Raw genomic sequence first — 12,139 nt, 5'->3', positions numbered from 1 at the left:
TTTACCATGGGTCTCTCAGTTCCATGTCCCCTTTTTTTGAATCGAGCTACTACAGATATGTTATTTTACAATATTAAAGATGTACTAATTACACACCTTCTGTTAGCATTGTATTTGTGCAGAAATCTGTGGTGTACAGTATTAGGACTCATGGTTGAAAGTTTGATTTTTTTATAGGTGTATGTTGGCGCTGATTTCTGTCACTGATGGGCTGCACATGGAGAAACAGTGATAGTGTGCTTTTGTTGAATTGTCTGAGAACCTTGGGATCTTCATAAATAATCCTTTTTAGTCTTTGGTTATTCTCACCTTAACAGCCTATACTTCCTACTCAAGAAAAATATTCCTGGTGAAAATTCCAGAAGATAGTTTTGGAATGGAGCAGTGGAGGTCTTGAGATTTGTGTAAATCCCAAGAAGAGCTAAGCACAAGTTTATGAACTTCAGGCACTGCTGTTTCATTTCTGACACTTTCAATGATATAACATTTTGCAATTTAAGCTCCCAAATGGCTAATTTCATACTGCATGGTTTCTCAGTAGGAGTGGGTTATTAGTGCCTGGTAAGCAGGCTGTTTTTCAAGAGTCATACCTTTAAATAACATTATTTATTGTTTGTATAAAACCATGTCTTATGGATTCAATATAGTTTTGACAAGCTTGATTAAATAATAAGGTACAAATGTGAAATATATTAACTTAATGTTTCCATTAGAAATAAATAAATTTGTAAACAACTGAAAATAGAAAGAAATTACTAATTACTGGATTTACTTACAGATAATAGCTGAAGGCAAATGGAGAGTCAAAATACTGGAATGTGCTCTCTGTAAAAAAAATAGATTTATTTCTGAACTGTTTCAAGTGACAGCTAATATCAAAAGTTATTGCAGGAGAGTGAAATTTTGTTAAAGAATCTGATGATAAAATTTTCTTTGGCTTATTTTAATCTAATTAATTTAAGAAAATACGATGACATCTATACTGGTGGGCACAGGGCTGAGTGTAAGGTCCCATGACTGGTCTCAGACAGTCTGTCCGTGCCCTGATGCCATTCTGGAGCTAGATTTAGCCACTCACCAGTTATGAATTTTTGATTTGCCTCCTGTGGGAATGAAATCCCAAGGTACATGAGACGCAGAAATGTGAACCAGCCAGGTTCCTTACCTGGATGATCACTGGCCAAGACTGGGATTATCTTCATCCCATGCAGATACGGATACTTTGTTTGATTTAAAATTTGCTTTGTTTTTATGGGTACCTTATCTGTTTCAGTTTTCAACGTGGTTGCCAGAAATGCAGTGTCTGAATGGGTCTAGCTCCCATTTACAGCTGCAAAATCCTACCCAGTCTTACAGCAGAACATAAAAAAGCAGAACCTTGTCTGGTGAACCAACTGGAGGGGGAATAATGGAGGACTGGAACAACCTACTAACCAAAAAATAGGGTATGTCAGAAGGGAGGATACGTGAACACTGACATAAAATGATTTTAAATCAACCCCAACAAATAGGCTTAGTGCTCAGGTTCCCTCCCTGAACTACCTGTCACGGGGCGAAGGGAGAGCAGCGGGCCCGTCCCCTCAGCGCGGGGCAGGGGCTGGCCCCTCCTCACATGCGACCCCTCCCGTCGTGTCCGGTCCTCCTCGGGTTCCCACAGGTCGGACCCGTCCGGCCCCTCTCCTAAGGTCAGACCCCTCCCTTCGCGTCCCCTCAGGTCAGGACCCCTCCCCTAAAGTCAGGATTACGCCCGGGTCCCCAGGTCAGACGCCTCCGCTCAGGTCAAGCCCGCCTCTCAGGGTCGCGCGCTTTCCCCCTCAGGTCAGGCCGTGGTCTGGGTGTGTTGCCGAGCCCGCCCCAAGGAATGAGGGAAAAGCACCTGTGTCCTGTGGGGAGGAGAAGGAGCGAAGGGAAGTGGGAACAGGGCGTGTTGGAAAGCAAGTGCATGTGTCTTCAGCAGGTTGATGAGGCAGGCGGCCCCTTTAGTGTAGAAACTGAGGAGGATCTCGGGGCAAAAAGGCGTATCAGTGTCCCCCCATCGCTGAGGAGAGAATGCGGCTCAGAGAGGCGTTTCTGGATACTCTGGTGTATCCTGGGCCTGGCTGTCTTTTGTTCAGAGCTTTCAGCATTTCAAACTGACTTCTGTGGCATGAATGGTATGAGCATGTAAGTAGGCAAAACCAAATTTTGTACAGGGGTTTTGGGAGGTCTCTTCTAGTGTAGTGCCTTCTGCTTTCGTCCATCTTGCCAGGGAAATGAATGTAGTTGCTCCTGCTGCCCCATTTCTGGCATATTAGTACGAACTCTCCTCTCAGCCTTGCTAGCAGCTGCCTCAGCAACACTTGAAAATGCTTTCAAGGTCTTTTGTAAGAAGGTGCTTATTTTTACTGGTCTGGGATGGCAAGAACCTTGTTCAAACCCTGCCAATTCTGACTGCTGCCCTGAAGGTAACCCAGCTTTTGAAGTAATCCCTCTTAATAAGCACCAGGAATTGGAAAGAGTTGTCTCTCCAGTTGTGAGAGGTGCCTGAACATAGGTGTCTGGCACCATTTTAGGCCCTTTTGGCCTTTTAAAGCATCCTCACGTCCAGCCCTTGCATATGTGGTTGAAGGCTGTGGGAGGCCTGGGATGTCCAAGAGGCTTTTATGGTGGATTCTACAGTATGTAAAATGGTACTAGGTGCTTACCTTAAGCAGCTGAATCTTCATTTGGTAACTCAAAATGATGGGACAAAAAGAGGAGTAATTTGCTTAATAGGTAAAACACTGATGCAGTTACAGAGATCTAATTATTTAAAAAGTGTAATAGGGATCATTTACATAACTCCACTTGTCTATATTGAACTTTGCAGTGAAGTGAATTGCATTTTGGTTTTTTCAAATAACATTCATGAGGTAAATGAGAGAGCTAAGAAATGCTGAGAAGTACTAACTGCAGATGGTGAGATTCATACTTGCATTGTGTGATATAGTTTTTAATATAGTACTCAGAAAATTTAATTTTACTCCAGCAGCTTTCTTATCTGTCTGTTGTTGTTAATGTCTTCTAAATTAACGAGTGGCAGGTGAGAAAAGGACTTTTTTTCAGGGTTAAAGTTTCAAATATAAACCTGAGAGGAATGAATTATGAATAAAATTGTAAGCTTAATATGGCAATACCAAGTACATTTCCCCATAATAAATCACTGTATAACCTAGGAAAGTCTGCTTAGTTTATATGAATAATATTTGATGCTTTTGCATCCATAATCCTTTTTGCTGCATTCCTTCTATGCATCTTTAAGTGCAGAAGACACTATTGAAATCAGTTGGCCATTGCATGACAGGGCTTAAATGTGATTGATTTTTTTTTTCTTCCCCGTTCCTTGCAACTGTTTCAGTACTGTCTGTTATGTATGTCCAAGACATTTTTCTTCTCTCTTCTGTGTAGTCACAGTATGTGCTCCTTCCTTAGGTTTGGGGGTTTTTCCCTTATTCCTTGTTGAGTCTCCACAGTGCTGTTAGGTGGTGTTAGGTTACCTCAACCTTTAGGCTGTCTGTGCCCTTTTAACCTCTAAATCAACTAAAAATAGCCGAACTGCTTTGGTTGAAATTTTCCAAAATGAAAATTCAGCCTGACACGTGGACCTCGTTCAAATTTTCAGACTGAATGATTTAAGACCTTCAGTCTTTAGCAGAATAGATGCAAATATTGAGCAGCCTCTGCCTTTTGGGAGTTTTAGGACGGTTTTCTTGTTCTACGTGTATTGTAAACTGCACTTCAGGATACTCTAGTTTCTATGTTAGCAGATTAGCCAAACTTCACTCATATCCATTTTTTAAATGGCTGCGTTGGTGGAAAATCTTACAAATGTGGGATTATCAGTCCGGAATGTGTTTTGAGTGTTTTGTGAAGGCAAATGGAGGAGATGTACACTGCATCTATATTTGAGTGGGGATTTACAGTAATGGCCTTTGCTTTCCTTCTTCCCCTTTCCCTTCTGATGTTCAGCCTAAACCTCACTGATTTTTAAGGAGACTTTGCCACTGGCTTCCCTGGTGCCTGATCTAGGTTCTAAAAGCCCTGTGTCAAACCTAGTTTGCAAGGCTGGGAATGGGCTTGGGTGTCTCTCAAGTGGTGTTTTCAGTTGCAAGTTGTCAGTGAAGTCAGGCATTGCCACTTTGGGAGGAGTTCCAGTTGAGTGCTGCCCTCCCATTTTGTTTCTTACAAACTGGGACTGACAGGCAGCCGTTTGCAGCCTTGCTGTTGGTGCCCGTGGAGTCCAGCTGCATCAAGAGGAGTTCTTCACAGAGCTGTTTCTAGGAACTCGTTTAGTTAGAGTCGTGATTCAAAAGGTAAGACTGAAGAAGAATCTAGGCAATTTTCCTCTTAGTGGAAGTACATGAAGCTATAAATGGAACTATAGCTGCTTAAAAAAATAATCACTTCAAAAGTTTAAGAAAAGTTAAAAGGCTGGGTTTCTTAGCCAACTTTCTGAAAAATGAACTTTTAAACATGATTTAAAATATCTGAATATTAAAAAAAAATTCTGAATATTTTAAATCATCATGGTCTTATCACTTTAAGCCAGTAGCCGAAGTTGTGCAGTGTGTTTGCATATTTTCCAAATATGAGAAGCCATTTTGGAATATTGGAAGAGGAAGAGTAAAATGTTGCATGGATGCTATTATTTTAAAAAGTTTAGTTTACCTCCTAGTACTTTGCTGGATGTTGCACCTAACTGAAGGAAGTTTTGTGTAAATGTATGTTTATCACACCTCGGTGTGAAAATAATGACTTACTGCATAATATTATACCATTTGAAAAATTTTCTAAAGATAAAAGATTTATTATAATAGAGGGCTAAAGGAGGGCTGTTATATTCAGTGTAGCATTCTGCATATTTCAAAACCCTTATGGCACACTTTTCTATTAAGTAAAATCAAAGGCAGGAGCCATGTTCAGACCTAGTGAAGCCCCAAAGGTACCCAACAGCAAAGAATTAGGCCTCGTGACAGGCATGCAGGAAAAAACCATAATGAATTCTTACTCTTTTTGCCTAGTTCAAATCCATTGATTAGTGTTGGGAAATTAATTCACCTTGGAACAAAGTTTGGTTGGTTTTGGTTTTTTTCTTTATGGTTGCTCTTCAGCCAGATTGCTTTGAGTTGGAATGTAAGCGGAGGTTAGAATGGGCTGGAATGTCCTTAGGCTTTATTTCTGAAGCTGTTTGACCAGAAGTGCTCTATCAGCTGTCTAGGGGTTTTTTTTGCTGAGCCATGGTGTGATTTGAAACTGGTTGCATGAGTTAATAAATAGGGTGCTGTGCAGCACTGGGAAGCCCACTGGAGGAATTAATCTCCATGTTGAGGTCTCCCTATGTTTGCAGGCATGGCATGGTGGGATTGTGGCTTTGCTTAAATACTGTTTTCTGTCCCTTTTCATTAGATTGTGCTTTTGTATGTGCTAGGAAGCTGCTTGCTAGAATCCAAAGTGAGGCAGTTTCTAAGAATCACTTTTATTTTCATGCATATCTCAGAGTCAACACATTTTATTTATATATATATATCTATATATATATCTATATATATATATAAAAGTATCAGTCACATTTGCTACCCTTAATTTTGGGGTTGTTTTGGGCATGTCTGTAAGCAGTGGGGAAGAAGAATACTATTCCAGAATCCTAAAACACTATCTGGATCACTGGACAAAACAAATAATGCAAACCTTTATATCAATTTGAAAACAGTTACATAAAATGGTACATGATGGTGAAGCATCCAGGGGTAGTGCATGGGTATGAAACAACCAAATCTGTTGGCAAAATCAGTAGCAGCTCTGCAAAGAGAAGAAAGACCCCTGTTTTTTACCTCACTGCAGCTGAGACAGACATTTTTTAAGCAAAAACCAGAGTGTAATGTTGTAATAGATAACTGTCAGCAAGGAACAAAAAGAGGAAATGGGGAATTGCATTTAACGTAAGTAAAATTTAAGCCCTTTCAGTAGCACATAGTGGAATTTTTGTTGTCTGTTATTTTAATGAGTTGAACAATACCCTATTTTTAGTGGAAGGTCAACTCGAACTTTGTTTGAACAGAGTCTCTGGTTCTGAACAGAGATAGGAACACTTTAAATGTGATAACAAAAGGGAGGGCTTGGAGCCAGACCTTCTTAACCTATCGTTAGGAGCTCAGATAGCCATCCATGTAAGAACTGTGTGCCACTTAAATAGACAGGAGTTGTTGTTCTGGGCTCAAACTGCATGCAGTGAAAATAGCACTGAGACTCATGTGAAAGGATTTTGGTTTCTTTTTCAAAAATTTAAAATCGGTCCAAAAAGTATTAATGGATTTTTTTTTTTTTTAGTGAAATGCTGCCATCTAATATCACTCCACTTTCTTTTGTGTGGGTTTTTTTTTTTGTTTGTTTTTTTTAAAGTAAATGCCTTTTAATTTCCTTAAATATTAGAACTCTAGTATTGAGACCAGAAACTCCAGTACCTGCAAAAATGTACATGGAAGAAATGTTACAAACATAACATTCTTAAAGTATTTCTAGCCTAAGCAGTATTATTTTAATGCTGCTGTCACCCGTAATGGTATATATCTAATAGAACTCCACTGATGAGTGAAATTATTTAGTTTACTGGTAATGTAGTGAAATACTGTCAGGGTCACAAGTTTCCATGTTCTACTTCACTGTGGAAGTTTTTTCTTGCAGTGGCTGTAGGCTCAGGACAGTCATACATTTTTTGGATAGCTGTTGGTTGAGAAACAGTCCAGCATGCCAGTACAAAGCCAAAAGCTGTGGAGCTGCTCAGCCTGTAGGATTCACACTTCTGCTGGAACATCTCCTGGAATTTGTTGGTGTCGCAGCTGGCTGGAATTGTGTGCGTTCACCAAAGGAAGGATTCTGATAGGATGTTTAAGGGAGATTTCTGACCTTCCTAGGAATAAGCAATACTAGTATCAGCGAACCCTTGACATAGGAGTATGGAAGAAAAGATTATGTTCTGTAGATTTATAGTGTAAATAGTTTCTGAAAATGTTTTACTCTCCTCAGCCTGCTTTTTGGCCTCAGTTAAAGAAAGTGTGAGTAAGGTGCTTCAGTGTCTATTACAGTTTTATTCCAGTACTCTGCCACTGGCATTCTCTGTGATCTTGAGTAAATAATTTTTCCTCTGTGATTCTGTTTCCTTATGTGATACCAGAATACAACCTCTGCTTGAAACAGCGCTTTGATAGAAAACATGGTAGGAAAAGTAAACATGATTACTAAACAAGGAGAAGAGAGCTTGTTCTGAATGTTATAAACCTAGGAAAAATCTCAGTTTTTTATCTCACTAGATATAAGAAAGTTTTCATGAGACAAGTTTGTTGAGGTGTAATGCTTTACCCCACCTCAAAAGGTTTTTTTCATAAACCTTAGTTAAACCTTTTCATGCCACTAGGTCAGTCATGAACCATTGCTTGCCATGGGGGTTCTCCAATATCCATAAAGAACTAGGCTTAGGCTGTTTTCTTTTCCTTGGTAGATTGATTGTATGGTATGATGTGTGACATTGTTTAAGCTGAGAACTATGTTGAAGAACTTGGTGGAAATCTTAAGTTCTTGGGAATTTTAACTGCTCTTCAGGTGTGGATTGAAAAAGTGCTCTAGGGAGGAAGTAAACACAGACAGAACTGAAAGGAAATGTAGAAAGAATTGCTGTGGTTTTTTGGTTTTAATTTTTAGAGCTGAGATTAAAAAAATCTTCCAGTTACTTCATTGCAAGCCTACACCTAAATGCAAAGCCTGTTTAAATAAAGCAGCTTTCAGTAAATAAATGTTATTAAATTAATGGGTCTGAATCTTGCCACCTTCTCCAGCTGTCCTTTGTGAAGTCTGTGCATTAATGGACATGTTTCTTGTTGCTAGTGGTAAGAAGTGATGAAATCTGAGATGGTTAGAGGGTAGCCTGACTTTGTCTGGAAATGTAAATAATTTAGCAGGTGTGTTATAGGTTTTCCCTGGTGTTAAATGGGCCAGATCCTTCCCAGGTGTCGGAGATGTTGCTCCATTCCAGAGCATGCTCTGGCCTACAAAGTACAGGAGGTCCTCTGTTTGCAGTACAACAGCATGGACTTTGCCTAAGCTAGAACATTTTAGCATCCTGAATATCTTATTTCATGTGTCAGCTAGAGGATTAAAGAAAAATGCAGTAGTTGTTTTTGTGGTTTCTATGAAGTCTGATTTGCACTCGCTGTATTGGCTCTGTAGCAAAAAGGCTAACAAATTTTATTGCCAGAGTGATGTTGGTACCAATTAGTGAAGCTGTATAGGAAATACTGAAATTAAGAACAAATAATAAAAAAACTCTATTACATGTTCTCAGCAATGGTTCATATCTTGGAAATCCTCAGGTGCCCTGTCCATGTGTATCGTGGTAAAAAATACAAATCCTGACTACTTTTTTTAACATCATTTTTTAGAAGGCGATAGGCCTTTGCATTTTCTGAAATTGCTAGGATAGTATATTTTATGTCATTGTAGAGTACCATACAATAGAAAAAAACAACAGAGAAAACAAATTTGGTGCCAAGTTCCTGGATGAGAGCCTTATGAATCCCTTTGCTGTCCAGTTCAGGAGTCTGAGTGTGAGTCATTGCCTCCAGACTGAAGCTGGCATACAATCAGAATGCATGGCAAAACAGTTGCTGAGCTGAAAATTCCAAGAATAATCACTAGAAGTATAAGTAATTTCATGCTTCATGTCATCTAATTGTTCAAAACATTTTAAACTCTAAATTTTTTGGACATGCTTATGCTCTACTATATAGCTTTAAGGATGCCCATCCCCCTGCCGCCCCTCCAGCAGCCACTGTGTCCTGTCAGTCATCCTGAAATACACTGGAGAGCTTGTCAGGCAGTCCCTTGCAGATGCCTCAGAAGCCCAACAGTGAGCCAAAGCAGTTGCACTGAAGTTCCTAACACAAGAAAATTACATAGACAATTGCTTTAGTGCTGAATATGGACCATATATTTTCTAGGATAGGTGAGTGATACACTGTTGGCTTTCTAACAATCTAGCAGGAAATGGATTCTAAAGTAAAGGTTTTCTAATTTATGCAGAATGTCTTTGGCTCTGCTTTCTGACACTTATTAGTTTATGTCTGTATACAGTGTACTTATAGATAGTTTAGAAGCTGCAGGTACTGTGTTCACATTGCACTGCAGACGGATATAGACCTCAGCTGTTTTTCAGTATCTTTTTCTTCTTACACCAAAAGACTCAGTAGTTCGGACGTCTGACGAAAAGACAAAATTTTCATTATCTTGAGGTTGGCAACACTTGGTAGGAATGTGCAGGTGGTTGCTTTTCTGGCTGTTCTGGGACACAACTGTATCTGGTAACACATGCTTAACATCCTAAGTGTTGTAAGAGCTGCTGGTGTACAGTGCTGAGAATGCCTCCTGTAAAGGTTAATCTAACTGAGTGTGAGGTTATACAGCCTTTTACCAAAATGTCTTGCAGTCAAAGCCCCTGCTGTAATTAGGGAGATGTTATATTGAAGTAGACAAATGCATAAAAAAATAGAAAATGAAGGTGGACTGTTGATTTTAATTTTCTTCCTGAGGCAAACATATATGAATATTATCTGGAAGGACAGAGGTTCGCTTACTAACTAAGTGGAAATGCCAGAGAAAATCCCAGGATGATTTTTACTATGTGTGTATTTTTCTTTCTATCACCTCTTATCCTTGCCTTAATTAAAAAAAAAAAAATTAAAGAATCCAATTTAAGTTTTGATTAACCAGTATGGTATCCAGCAGTAAGGAGAACCTGGTAAGCTACAAATATGTAGTCAGAGTATCAAACTAATTTAAGATCTTGTCATTTTCACTGCATTGGCTTGCAAAACTGTTTTCATCTTTTGCCTGCTTTAAGGAAGTTTTGGGAAGCATTAGAATTTTACTTAAAAAATATTGCTGGAATCAGCAAGTGAGCCTTTAAGTGAGTTATTTATACCTTAGAATATAATTGAAATTTTCAGAGACAATATTTTTTGCAATTGACTTTCAGTTGATGTTTCGTTATGGGCCTGACTCAAGGCTAAAAGCTATTATTGGCTTGACTGGCTTTTGAACTCAGGGCTCGAACAAAGAATAAAAACGCTGATGTTAGACAATATGCTAAGGGTAAGAAACAAACAAGCAAAAACACAGAACAACCCAGAAAGAGAAAGTCATGACACATGGATTCACAAATGGCGTTGGATTTGTAACAACTTGTAACAATTTGAGAGTGCTCTGTGGTGGGATTCTGGTCACAGTGATCCTCTAGAAACAGGAATTGACTTTAATTAAAGCTACATGTTTATCTGCCAAAATTTGGAAAAGGCCTGATTACTGCAGATAACGTGCAGCATACAAAATTGTGCTGTGAGAATGGAGAGCAAGCAGCGAAGGTTTTATTTCTCCATTTTGAGTAAAGCAGTTGCTGACACCCTCCTATCTAGGAATTGAGAGGAAGCCACTGCAAGGTTAAAGCATGAGGGTATCTGCAAAAGAATAACCTGAGTCATCTAGCAATTTCTTTAGATCTTAGTAGAAGCACAAAGGGCTGTCTCCATCTGGTTTACCTGTCCCCTTGCAACTGATGTATGTTTGACTGGAAAAAAATTCACAGCACAATTGATACCATCTGTTTGCAACTGTTGTGATGGATTTCAACAAGTGCCCGTATTTTGGGAGGCTTGTGAAAACGTCAAAGATCACAAAGCAACATCATAAAGATTTATTTTTTCTAAAGTGAATAAAAAGCAGATTCATTGAAATACTGGCCAAAGATTTAGAAAACCAGTGAAGTGCAGATGGTAAAAAGGGGTCTGTCTTTTCCAGAGTGCGAAATGATGTGCTTTGATGCAATCCCAGTGAAGCTGGAGGCCAATATCTTGTGGAATTAAAAGGCTTTTTGAATCAGGGGTAGACACAGCAAAAGCATTGCAGGAGCTTCTCTGCTGTGTGTTCACAGACTGCACCAACAGGCACAGCCAGGAGCCAGTGTTTGCAGCACTGCAGGGCAGTCAGAGGTGCAGGCACTGTGGTGTTGGGAGCAGGTAAATGGCAATGTGCTTTGGGACTGAAGCTCACTGAGGGCAGCAGGTGTGAGAATAACAGACCTTAGTGGCTTTGAGAGCAAATTATTAGTATTGGGCAGAAAGAACCACTGACGCTTCCAATTTTGGGAGTCTCAAATTTTATTTCCTTGGTGCTTGTTAAAAGCACCTAAATGTTAAATGTGTAAAACGTGGGCAGATAATTTGCTTTGACATTTCTGGAGTTCTCTTTCCATTATTAATTTCTGTGGAAGGAAAGGTTTTATTCTGGTCAGTCTGATGTCAAGTTTCTCTTTTCTTTATCTTTTGGCTTGGAATTAAAACTAAAAAATCAGTTCTTTACATTTGCTATCACCTGGCTGGATGCAGCTGAATTTGTGGGAACTTAGGTCTGCCACTAGTATAGTTTGTAATAAAAGAAAAACTTGGTGCTTGTGTAACATTTAATAAGAATGGCAAAACCCTAAATTACTTTATACCATAATTCTTTAGTTATTGCTCATATTATCTTGGCTTGTAAGTGAAATGTGGATAACTCTCCAGATCCATTTCTACACAACTTGCTATAGAAACCCTAGACCTCCTGTGTTGTATTAAATCAATGCTAGGTTCACTGGAAGGTGACAGTATATCTCTTCAGCCTGCACAATTGCAGTACCTTATTACTTTATTATGCAGCAGCAATGGTTGTAGTAAGTCTTGCTTAAAAAGGACAGATATCCATTATTTGTGTATTTGAAGTCTTTATTGGCTAAAAAGGTTTTGCCAAGCTGTGTTTTATGGGATGTTAAGTTACTGCAAAATTTAAAATGTCTTTTATTTTGGGACAATAATCGGTTGCATTCCAACTAAAGCAGTTATAATTCTTTGTTGACACACACACATTTCAGGCTAATGGCCTGAGCCATGGCCCAGTGAACTCAGTGAAAACTATTAATTCACATCAGTAGATTTTTCATCAAGTTCCTAATGAATGATATATTCACTTTAAAGACCTTGCTTAGCTTTACTTCCATCTTATTGAATTCAGTAATAGGCTTTCTCAACTTACTCTGTCTCGA

At 39.1% G+C, this 12,139-nt stretch overlaps 1 protein-coding gene across 3 annotated transcripts in view; it reads left to right on the top strand.

Moving 5' to 3' along the window:
- The first annotated feature begins 1,897 nt into the window (after nucleotides 1-1,897).
- The window catches only part of CTNNA3 (catenin alpha 3), a 430,393-nt gene continuing 420,151 nt past the window's right edge, over nucleotides 1,898-12,139 (top strand). The window contains exon 1 of one of the 3 annotated variants that reach the window (XM_019286635.3): nucleotides 1,898-2,163. Coding sequence is in view for 1 of the 3 variants with exons in the window: in XM_010400758.4 (XP_010399060.1) it covers nucleotides 8,989-9,013 (25 nt within the window). In the remaining 2 variants the exon portion in view is untranslated. Of the gene's footprint in view, nucleotides 2,164-4,231; nucleotides 4,332-8,900; nucleotides 9,014-12,139 lie in introns of those variants that run through there. The other 2 variants (XM_019286634.3, XM_010400758.4) reach the window with 2 other exon arrangements.

The sequence above is a fragment of the Corvus cornix genome, chromosome 6, assembly GCF_000738735.6.
Source record: "Corvus cornix cornix isolate S_Up_H32 chromosome 6, ASM73873v5, whole genome shotgun sequence".
Lineage (NCBI taxonomy): Eukaryota > Metazoa > Chordata > Aves > Passeriformes > Corvidae > Corvus > Corvus cornix.
This window is presented reverse-complemented; position numbering and strand designations above follow the sequence as displayed.